Source organism: Acanthochromis polyacanthus, chromosome 2 (genome assembly GCF_021347895.1).
Source record: "Acanthochromis polyacanthus isolate Apoly-LR-REF ecotype Palm Island chromosome 2, KAUST_Apoly_ChrSc, whole genome shotgun sequence".
Classification (NCBI taxonomy): Eukaryota; Metazoa; Chordata; class Actinopteri; family Pomacentridae; genus Acanthochromis; species Acanthochromis polyacanthus.
Genome location: NC_067114.1, coordinates 16616579 through 16628788, shown reverse-complemented (window position 1 = coordinate 16628788; position 12210 = coordinate 16616579). Strand labels below are relative to the sequence as shown.

The window sequence follows — 12210 nt, the reverse complement described above, 5'->3', positions numbered from 1 at the left end:
CGAAGAATGATGAAACATGCGCAGATTTGACAATCAAATCAAAATTTATCAGAGTATTTTCTTTACTCCTGTCATACAGTGATATATGGACAAATCGGGGCAGGTCGCAGCAGACTGAATCAGGGAGAGGCATGCCTTGCCTCTTAAGAAAACAAAGGCCAGCACGACAAACAAATTTAATCAAACCCAGTCTCTCTGAATTTGTGAACGCCACTGGTAGGTGGGTTATTTTTTCCCACAGTTGGTTGATATATTGTACTGAAATATCACTCGAACAAGGCCACCCGAAGAGAGAAGTCCAAACAACAGGACAAGATAACAAAGATGAGAGGAGACTTAGTGAAAGAGATGGATAGCCAAAAGAGAACATATAATTTCACAGTATACAAACACAGAGAGGGAGAATGAGAGTCATCGGGCAGAAACAGAATAGTGGACGAAGTTGATGTCATTGGTGTGAGGTCAGTGAGCGAGGCGGCTGAAAATCAATCATTTCTTAGAACGGCAGCAGTCAAACAGGCAGTGCTTGTTTCTGAACAGAGTTGTGGTGGGGACAGGCCACAGACACAAAACTGGTATGGTATAGTTAGAGATGGAGACAAAGATCAGGAAAAAAAAGAACTGCCCAAACGACAGTCAGGGAATTAGGAAATGGCAGCATTAAGTAGACGAGAATTTTTGTCTCTCTCAGTCTCATTAATCTGTGTCTGGTTCTTTATGATGTTCTGTCTTTTTGATGGCAGCAAGGCAAAAGTGCAGCTTAAACTGAGCATAAGGGCTACACAGACAGATGCAGTCAGAGAGAAAGAGCGTTAGACCCACAGGGCTGATAGCTGCTACTGAAGCAGCGAAGGTCAGGCACAGCCAAGCTATTTATTCAACAGTTTTCAGTGTTGTATGTACTAACTGAGAGAAATGTCCCAGTCTTTCAATGAGGTCCAAAGCAGAACTGAAGCAGGTGAGGTCTGACCGATGAAGCCAAAGCAGACATGAATAGATAGACCACACTCTTAGGAAGTGTGTTATTTCTTTTACTGCTACCTTCCAGTCAGGCATAAATGCAGCATTTAGTGGTACCTGCTGGCCTTGCAAAATAGTTCCAAATAGTCATTATTAGTCCAAAGAAAATGTGCAAAAGAGACAGACAAATGTAGTCTGCAGTTTGTAGTGAAGTGTTGCATGATCTTATTAGACTCCACAGTTTGTGGAAGTAGGATGGAAAGCTTCTTTATTTTGAGAATTGGTTTAGACAGGTGGTGCTCCGTTTAAGACACAAACTGAGGGAAACGTGTAAAAATGTCTTCCTCTTTCTGGTTAGTAGACAACCTGTCTATGATTCCTCTGTACAAGATCACCAGAAGCTGGTCAAATAGTCTTTTCATCTATCCTGCGCACATCTACAATTAGGCTTCATCTGCAAGCGGTAGTTACATGTAGTCTGTATCCACATCTGGCTATCTGGATAAGTGATGCAAAAATTGTTATTATTATTATCGTATATTTTTGCCAGGCAAATGAAGAAGTCAAACAAAAACACACTGGTTCATAATGGCTCCTAGTACCAGAGATCTTCTGGACACATTGTTAAGTACAGCCCAAAGACAAAACCATAAACATGCAGTATATACCAGTAGACACAAACAGTTAGTTGTTTGCAATTTTCCAAAGTAATGAACCAGTCTACTCCTCGCTGTGAGTCTAAAATGTTAAAGTGACATTTAGGACTGTCAAATTATCGAGTTTTCTCCATACGATTACCTGGTGCTGTTAGCAGTGTCTCTACAAGTCAGAAAAAATAGTGCTATCAATTACATCAATTTTTTTAATTAAGTGTTTTGTTTGTATGAATTCCACTCAGATCTAAGTATAGATAAGTGAAGAGAGAGTCTGTGGACCAGATTCATGCATTTTTAACATCATTTCAGTCACAATTATCGTCAATACCAGTGTATCACAACATCCCTAGTATCATTTTAATGATGGTCTCTGTCTAGTGCACAGTAATGATTGCTAATATTATGGACATTATTGTTACTGTGTGTGTGTTGGTGCTGACAACTTTTAGTAAGTATGCTTGCATGTTTCACCACCTCTGCATGCCTGTGCAAGTGCCGTTTCATAAACTACAAGTTGGGACACAGCGTGAGTCATATATCTATTTATGTACTGAGCTGTGACAACAGTAATGGGAATATTACAAATGTGTTGGCTGACACATAATCAGCATGAGTCCAGAGCTTAGAAAGTAGGAAAACACTGTGCTACCTGAATCTAACTCTGTCCAAGGATTGTCAGACTGTATTTCACCCGTTAAGTTTGACTTGCATAAAGCGAAAAAAAAGGAACTATATGAACAGTTTTTTAAAATCCGTTCTTAAACCCTTCTGGATGCTGTCCGTCCACATATAATACATCTAATGCAGCATCATTCACTAGTACAGCTAGAACTGGGAGGAAATCAAAGTGTCGCTCCTGGGCACTTCAGCAGCATGCCTTCCTGCTGCCACACAGGTTTAACACAGCTTTCCTCTACTCATTATAAGGACCCAGTGTCCAGACTATAGGGTGTGTTCTGAAAGGTTCTTCTGAGTTTATGAACACTTTCCAGCACATTTGAAAGTCATGCAAACCTTTATGTAAAAAGTGAAACCTTTACGTTTTCCTTAAATGTGTTGCTTATGCCTCCCTCTCCTTCATGACGGCTGTAATGCTATCGAAACGCGGTGGAAGTGCATCAGATTTTCACTGAGAGCCGCTTTTCTGTAGCTTAGTTTCTGTTTTCATAAGATCCTGCATCACTGGTGAAGTACAGATGAAGTTAGTTTTCAGTGTAGGTGGAGCCCTGGTCGCTGACCCTCACCCCGAGTCTGCATCAATGGGGTTATCACTATGCAAATACTGAGTGTGCTGTGTTCATTTAGCGGCTCAAGGCTTCTTACTAAGGCAGAATGTCTGTTTTGTGTGCAGGTGTATGAGGAGGGCTGTTCCAGAAAGAATTTGCATGAGGTTTGCAAAGCAGAGTCTTCCCCTGAAGTCAGTGGCTTGTGCCAGCCAAGTCAGTTGGTCAGGCAGCCGTCCCACCAGGAAAAGTCAGACTCCTCTCTTTGGAAACAGTAAACCCTAAAGCTGACAGTCTCTGCTAGCTTTCATTTATTCATTAAAATGTAGTGTTACCTTACCAGACCTTACAGTCAACAACACCAGATGGTTGTCACTATTGATGCAGATGTTGGCTTATCACTCATATATGCTCAACAGTATTGTGACTAGATCCAGGTGTTTGTCTCACTAATGTCACTGTTTCCAATGATGTTTTACAGCATTCAAAGTAGTCAAAGTGCTTGCTGTAGTGTTAGTACTGCATAGTTTGTCCAGCAAACTGGACTGTTAACTCTGCAGCGCTCTGCAACACCTGAGCTGTCAGCTGTCTGTTAAAGGGAAACCCCACCTTTTTATGCTTCAAACTCTGTCTGTGGTTCTAGTTCCAGTGTTTTCCAGGCTCAGAGCTGACCGATAGGGTTTAGACTACACATGATAGTAAGAATGATTAGTTCATGCAAGGTAAAACCTGTCTGTAACTATGGTGATGTGACTCTTAAGAACTATGTTCATGTTGAAATGTATGCACTTGCACATGAATCAAATATTCCTGAACAATATTCTCATACCTTATTTATCAGTTTTAAGTATCACAGCTGCTTCTGCCCTGTCCGGCTTTGATTTAAGCTATGCATTTTGTTCAGCAATAAAGGTTAATGTGATGCTTAGCCAAATAATAATAAATATAGTTATATGTTTAGTAACACATGTTTTGTTTCTCCTCTAAATTAAGGCAATTTTGTTGCTGTATGTCTGGTTAATTTTGTTAGAAGTCTCCTTTGTATTTTTCTGTAAAAACAAATCATATACACTCACACTCTGGTTTTTAATAACGTATTGTAGATGTGAAACGGCAAGAAAAATGAAAGAAGGGAAGTATGATAAAAAGAGTGAATAAGAGGAGGACCTGACCCAGGAGGAGTGAGGAAGGAGAGAGGGAGAGCGACAGATGGCAGGCAGTAGATTAGCCCCCCCTTGCTGTTCTTTGCCCTCGTGAGATCGTCAGCCAGGCTGCATTCGGAAAAAATGCACACTATCACTCTCATTCTGCTTTTCTTTCCATCTTCTCCGTCATCTCATTCATTCTCCTGCACAAAGATCTGATCAGCAGACAAGTCGGAGATCAGCGGCGTCACTTCCTGAAAATCGTTTGTCAGTCTGTAATTCTTTAGTGCTGCCTCAGTTTCCACCGTAGCTCTGACGCTGATATATTCTCTGGGACATCAAAGCTGTCCCTCTGCCAAAGTCCACGATCTCTTCCTGTCAACTGATGCTGGCTGAGGAAATGCTTGTGTTCGTAGGTTACCGGGTAGGAAGTGCTGAGCAGAAAGATTGGAATTTCTGTCCTCCTTTTCCTCCTCCACCTTCATCACATGAGTCTGACTGGCTGATGGCAGAGAGATAATCCAAGTTGAAGCAGATGTTCAGCAAGGCTCTAATCAAATCAATGTGAAAGATACAGAAACAACGCGAGTCAGAATAACAAGAGTTCCCAGTAGGGGCGTGTGCATCTATAATTAATAATTAATTTACCTGCAAGAGAATTAAAGATAAAATCATCTTAGTATTCAGCGTTACGTTACTTCTATGTTTTCGGAGTTCTTTTCAGAAAATTCAGTCTGTGTAGTGCTTGCAGCTGTCTTGTTCCCGTCTTTTGCTGTGACCTCCTGAAGCAAAAGTTCACTCTATTCATTCCACAGCAAAAGCTGTTTGAAATCTAAACAAGGCGGTTTTGTGCTGGCTGTATTTCAACAGGAACGGACAGGGCTGCAGTCACAGATGAGGCTTCTAAATATACCTGCAAACCCAGCACAATACAACATACTGATCTTTTGTCAACAAGGAGCCCTTATATGGTACATTTAGTCTGTGGACACACAGTCTAGCACATATAGCATATTATGACCAACTACAAGCTTCCTCCAAGCGGTCGACTCGTATGTTTTTTCAGGATCAACATGAATTATTTTCACGAATCACTTTGTCATTGTTATGTTCAACAACGAAATTGGGTTATTAATCAAGGAGACCAATAACTGACATTTGAAACCAGTTTGTATTTGCGATAAACATGAAAGTCTTGGTGTCAAAATTTAGAATAATACAAATTCTAACACAAAACTTCATGTAAGTTTCAAAATTTATGCTGCAGTGATTAAAGGCATGACGTAATCAATCAGATAGTGATGTGGGCTTCAGTTCAGAGTGGTGACTGTACATGGAGTAGCACATTTTGAATTTAATTAATTTTATCTGTACCTGCCCTGATTTGTTTATGCAGACTGTTAATTGCCAACATGTTGATGTTTACCAGGTTTAGCATTTGTTGTGTTAGCTTTGTGTGCTAGCACAACATAGCACAAATTTGCAGATTATTCAGAAAGAGACACAAAAATCTCCAAAAATTTATAGTGATCTACTTAAGTGCTGATATTGATTGATATTTCAGTTTTAAAAAGCTTCAGGGATCACAGTCATCAAAGTAAAGCATCTGGAAAGTTTGGGGGGGGTAATCTGCGCCAAACTATAATGTAGCTATCAGATTTTCATCGTATTAAGTGAACATTTTGACCTACCAGTGGATCAGTAAATCATCAGAATGCATCATTAAGGGACCTTAAGTATGTGTAGTAGATTCCAGGGCAAATCGTTTAATAGTTGTTGTATATTTAACTCTAGATCATAAATATCAACCTATTGGTGGAGCCAACCAAAAAGTCAGCGAATCTTCAAAGTAATTAACCCCTGGGCACCATGGATGTCTGTACAAAATTTTGAGATATTTCAGGCATTGCTATCTCTAAAAAAACGTGATCTGACAGAAACTGAAAAAATGTAAAAGTTGTGATACATTAGCAAGTTGTACAGCTGGTTCTGTTAACTAACCATACCGCTGAACACACACCTCTTCTGAATAACTTCTCTTTTGTTAAGCTAATCAAATTTTTCTCAGAAAGTGAAGGCGCAGACACTCTCCACTGATTCTACAAATTGTGAAATTCCCTCAAACTTATAAACTGTCATTACAGAAGTAATGAGCCTTCCTGCTACATAACACGTTTACGCAACAACAGGCTCATTTCCACACTTTATTCACATGTGCATGACTCAACAAGAGCGGTTTTAAACCATGATGAAACAAACTGTTATAAAGACCTTATCGTGGTTGACAGGAAGAGAGGTTGGAAGCCACTGAAAATATAGATTGTTTGCTTAGATTTTAGTCATGCTCATGGAATAACTGAATTAATGCAGTGTAAATCCACCACTTTGGTCCTGATAAAAGCATTTCAATAACTATTAGATATATTTTGCTATTATACTTGCTTGGCATCAGCATGTTAGGATGCTGGTGTTAACATTTAGCTCAGTGCACCATTGTCCCTACATACAGCCTTAAAGAGTTGCAAGCATGACTTCTGTCTTAGTTTTGTTTGCTATCATGAAGTACAACCACCAGTTTCAGACTCATTGTGTGTTATAGGTTTAACAACAGACAATGGTGACGGGTTAATGTTGTTTGCAGAGGACTGGTTAGAGCTGGACAGTTTCTCAAAAAGAGATCTGAGTCTGCATGACATTGAGACACTATAGGTTTTTTGTTTCAGTGTGTGCTAGCTGTTAGAGCTCAATCTGATCCAACATAGTTCTGAACTGGGGTTTGTATTCCTGGGGTCAATAAATGTAAAATTCTTCTAAGAAGTGTTTGTCAGTTCAGTTTGTGTTGTATGTGTTGCACAGGTTTCAGGCCACTACAGCGTCAGTGTGGATAGTATTGAAACAAGTCCCAGTGGTTTAAAAGGTTTGGGACGTGGCCAGTTTGCTCCTGACTGAAGAGAACAGGAGAAGCCCTGTTTGACTCTGCTGACCGACCAGAATATCTCTCTCTCTCCCTGATCTCTCTGTTCCTCTCTCTGCCTTTTTCTCTCCTCCTCTCAGTGACAGCACTGTCCTGGCATAGCTGCAGTATTGACTGATGACTGGACTGTGACTGTGTGTTTTGCAGATGGCTGCGAGCAGTAGCTGAGGACGCCACTGGGAGTTCCCCTCTTGCAAATATGAATGGTAAGACCACTGCAGTTTGTGTATGTATAACAGAGGCTATAAACCTGTGTGTGTGAAGAGAGAAAAGGATAGATTTGTGTTTTTTGGCTCTGCAGGTCTGCCAAGGGCAGCACAGTGCTTGTTTCTTGTAGTAAATTGCTGTTTCATGCCAATTTATGTGCACACATTGTTCCAATTATTTGTTTCTTATTAATTTCTTATCATTTGTCTAATTGTGAGGTTTTAAACCTAAAATCTCCAGTGGATCAGCTTATTTTTAGTACTACTTATAGTACAGTTGTAGTCATTCTGAAGTCTGCTCCATTTCTTTTACATTTTGGCACCAGTTTTAGTAACAGTTTTGGTTACGCAACAAAAGTTACAGGAACTGTATCTAAATACATATATTGTTTTAGTAATGTAATAAACTCTCCTTTTATTGTTCCTGCTGATGTGTCATTAGCCTTCGTTGGGTAAATACTAGTGAAAGCATGCGCTTGTCCTGCCCTCCTCTCTGAACTAAGGGACACAGAATCACTGGCATCACTAAGCTTCATTATCACTTTGTCAATAGCAGTGCATTTCAGCTACCACTGAGGCTGGTCTCAGAGTACTTTGTCATCTCCTGTGTGTGTATGTCTGAGTGCGCACCTGACTTCCTGCTCATGTTTGTTTGCAAGTCATAAAATGGTTTCTTGCTCTTAAGTAGTCATGGAAAGTGAATAAATAGAGCCTATCCTTCTTCAGGGGTTCCTGGTCTCCTTTGAGGAAACACAGTGCGTTTCCACTGCAGGGACCAGGATTTAAAATTAAGTTTGGAGGGAAATTATTTTACCCCCAAAAAAGTCCCAGCTGAAGGGTGTTGTAACTTTCTGAAGTACAGGAATTGTAGGGATGGAGCATTTCTGGTTGATGGAGTAACTGCAGCATTTTATTTTACCGGACAATTTTAGAAGTCTGCTGCAATGAGTCCAGTTTATTGTTCATTACGCTTCAGAACATCAACATGAATTTACAGACAACAGCGTAAGACAGATTGACTAACAATCAAATATAGTATAGTAGCGAGCAGAAATGGCGTGTAGAAGCAGTCCTTTCATCATACGTCAACCTAATTTGCATTTTTGTTTTTAGACCACAATGGAATTGTAGACAACCACCAGTCTAAAAGAAACTTTTAGTCCCCTAAAAAAATGCTTGGACTAAGAGTTGTAGCTACTTCGAGTGGAAACAAAATGCTGTATTTGAAGATGGACAAACCTGCTGTGACATCACCCTTAGTTTTCTTTTAAAGCTTAGTGTATTGGCTCCTGACATCATCATCTGGGCGATGCCTGCCAAGACAAGTTACAGAATGAGATTGAGTCAAAAAAAAAAACTGTTTTTCATACCAGACTACAAATATGTTTATTTCTAGTGGGCATTTAACAGGGGGGTTTGTGGGGTTTGACTCACTTTTGGCCATTCGAAGAACTTTAGCTTTTGGCACTTCATGTGTTAGATTTATTTTAAACTTTGGAGGTTGTCGCTTGGTGGAACTGCAGCAAATGTTGTCTTGCTCAGATGTAAGAGCTTGATGTGTGTAGTTTACACTTATTTTAAACAGTGAGAACCTCTAACCTTCAGTCTATTTAAGAAACAGATTTCTTACCAGAAAGCAGAAAGTTCCCATGTTTTAAGAATGAGTGGATGTGCAAACCTCAGTGTTATTCAGAAAAGTTAGTTTTATTATGCCTGCTCCTTGGAGCTAGTTGGCCTGTTGTCCTGTGTCTGAAACTTCACATTAATCTATGACTTATTTTTCCTCTGTAGGTGGTAAAAGTGTTTGGGCAATCTCCCCAGAGGAGAGGAACAAACATGATCAGAAGTTTGACACCCTCTCCCCATCAATGGGCTTTGTCTCAGGTACACATACTTGCATGCTCTCACTCGTACACACTGGTGGCGCACAGTCATTGCCCAGTCAGTGTTTTGCTATTCAAGGCATGATACATTCATCAAATGTATAAACTTCAGAGATATCCTAGTAATACCCACAATAATGCACATGTAAAGACAATGCAAGTAGCTATGAAAGACACACATGCTTAAGTGAATATCCAAATATAGAAACATCTACAGGCAAAGACATGCTACAGATGGTGAAATACAGTAACCTTGCCAGCAAGTTGATTTCTCGCGATATTTGTGAGTTCACAAATCTCTCAAGAAAGCATCTTGTACCGCTCCCGCTTTCACTGTTCGGACAGAGCCAAGTTGGCACGGGCCAATCACGCAGCAGTATTCGTGTGTGGGGCGGGATATCCGGGTGTGAAGACGACAGCACTCTAGACGACATAGATATATACAAACACCAAGCGCCAGTTGATCAAAACAAACATGGCAACGGAGGACAACGATCGTGTAGATGCTGCTGTTAAGTCAGTTTTAGCCGAATCTCGTGTCGCTTCTTTGAAGGAAGAACAACGAGAGGCTCTTTGCGCATTTCTGGATGGTAAAGATGTTTGTGCTTTTTTACCTACGGGTTTTGGTAAGAGTTTAATCTACCAATTGGCTCCGCTCGTTGTGAAGATCCCGCGATTGGCTAAAAACAAACCTGTCAGAGGCGGGACATACTGTTGCATTGTCCAATCCGTGCCTCTTTCCTCCGAACGGATTTACATGGAGCGGTCCCAGATTGATATTGTGGAGTACTGTCAAGTACTACACAATTATTAATCTGGCTATTGCCAGGTTAGAAATACAGGCTTGCATTGGTAAACGGACGCACATTTTTCATTTTGTTATGCCCCAAAATGTCAGTTTTTATCATGTTTTTTCCCTTTTTTTTCCCGTTCTGTCTCATTTTATAGGGGAACAGACAAGGAAGTTTTTCCTTCAGTCTGGGCTTCCTTCCAATGTATTGGCAGATATATGGTGAGAAAGACACACATTCACTCTCACACCTAGACAGATTTGTCAGTGATTAATTTTTTTGTGAAAGATTTCCCTAAAATCTATACTTGAAGTGCACTGTCTTTTCCCATTTTTCTCACTCCTGGCTTTTATCTGTCTCCTAGGGCTTTGGCTGACATGAATAAAGATGGAAAGATGGACAGGTTGGAGTTTTCCATCGCTATGAAGCTCATAAAGCTAAAACTCCAGGGCACAGCGCTTCCCTCAGCACTGCCAATCATCATGAAGCAGCCTCCAGTGCCTGCTCCCAGCCTTAATAACCCCACCTCAACCATGACCAGCTCAGCCTATGGTACACTGTTATTGTTATTATGACACTCTACACTGTATGTGGATGTGAGTTAGATTTAGTCTTTTCTTTCATCTGTCACCATGAATGTAAAACCATTTTAGGATTTTATACAGCTGTTAATCAGCTAATCTATAGTGTGTGTCACTGATTGTTGATTACTGTGTCATCTAAACTACTGTTTGCTGTGTCTTTGTGTGTATTGAAGGTTTTGGTTCTGTGCCTAACTTGTCCATGATCCCTGGAACAAACCTTTCCATGTTGACTCCCATCTCCATGACAACTCCTGGACTCACACCTTTGGCACCAGTGACAGGCCTCACCCCTTTGGTTCCTACAGCAACAGGTCTGAACCCACTAATAGCATCCACCCCCACCAGGCCCCTGATGCCCACCATGGGAAACGCCACGTTGCCAAACGGCACCATGGGAATGCTCCATCCAATCCCAGCTGGAGCTTTGACTACAGGTACATGGGATCTGTTTGCCTCTATATTTTTCCTTCTGATATTATTCAGGTGTCACTGCTGAAAAGAAAACCATTAGGATTGTCTCCAGTATGATGAAATTAATTTGCTTGCATTTTGATTACCATTTGTGTGATGCTTATTTGCAATTTCTTGAAGCATGAAGACTATGGAGGAGTTTTGCACTGATATTAAATAGTGTGTATGTATACATGTGCCATATTTCTGTTGAGAAAAGATGACCCTTTTTTGCAGTGTCAGGTCTGTCAGTCTCATCTCCATACAAATAACCTCTTTTTCCTTGACAACGCTACAGCAGTGAGTGAATCTAAGTGCAATACTGGTCTTCCAGAGAGCCCCTTTACCTATTCGCAGAACTGTAAAAACAAAAAATTCTAAACATGTATGGAAATGAGAGCATCAAATATTATAGCTGTGGTCAGTTATTTGAATGAAATGTCCTAATAATGTTGCAAATAACAGAATAAATGTGCACATAATGTAATAGATATGTGTGTGTGCTTCAGGCCTACCTCTGTCTGCAAGCCCCTACTCCTCTCCACTGGGACTCTCCTCTCCTGCTGGTATGAACAAGGCCTCGTCACTCCTGGACCTGGGGTCTGGCAGGTAAAACACACGCAGACAGAAACTTGGGAGCATGAAGCAGTTTCACCCTTTTGCATAATTGTTTTCGTTATCTAGTTAGTGTCTTTAAATGTGCAAACACTTAAAAGTAAAGTTTGGTGTGTTCCGTCTTTCAGCTCTGCTTCCTCATCCCCGTCTATGATGTCCCCCATGGCTGCTGCTCCCAGTGACTGGGCCGTGCCTCATGCCTCCAGACTTAAATACAGACAGCAGTTCAACAGCTTGGACAAACAGATGACTGGCTACCTCACTGGTACGATGTGTATTGTCTTATTTATGTACAGTGTTTAGGTCACACAAAGCCAAGCTATGTGTGGAATGCAGGCGTGGATGTACGTAAACAACAGTCACTGACAATGTCTTGATGGTTTCCTCCCTGTATTTTTTTTCTTTTTTTTCAGTTTTTACATTGTGTGTTAAGTCTTAGTTGACTCTTAGAAAGTTGAAGTTGTATTTGCGGGTGTGTTCAGGCACAGGACGGTTTCTCAACACACACAGCCTACTATGCATTTGACTTTTTGTTCTGCTAGAGAACAAGTCCTGCTCAACCTGTTCTCTTGAAAAACCTGTGATTTAGTGAAATGATTGTGGCCCATGCATGCACAAAGACACACTCACTTTAGCCAGACTTGCAGATGATTTCCTTACAAATGTGACTTGGCAGATTATCAAACACGAATGCCTTGTTTGTTTGTTTTTGTTTGAGTTCTT

At 40.7% G+C, this 12210-nt stretch overlaps 1 protein-coding gene across 1 annotated transcript in view; it reads left to right on the top strand.

Annotated features, from left to right (window-relative positions):
* The window catches only part of itsn2b (intersectin 2b), a 35650-nt gene that overhangs the window by 2213 nt on the left and 21227 nt on the right, over window positions 1–12210 (top strand). Inside the window, 7 exon segments of the mRNA XM_022193575.2 lie at window positions 7106–7164; window positions 8956–9048; window positions 9996–10059; window positions 10203–10390; window positions 10596–10856; window positions 11382–11481; window positions 11616–11752. Coding sequence (XP_022049267.2) covers window positions 7158–7164; window positions 8956–9048; window positions 9996–10059; window positions 10203–10390; window positions 10596–10856; window positions 11382–11481; window positions 11616–11752 — 850 coding nt within the window. The 5' untranslated portion in view covers window positions 7106–7157.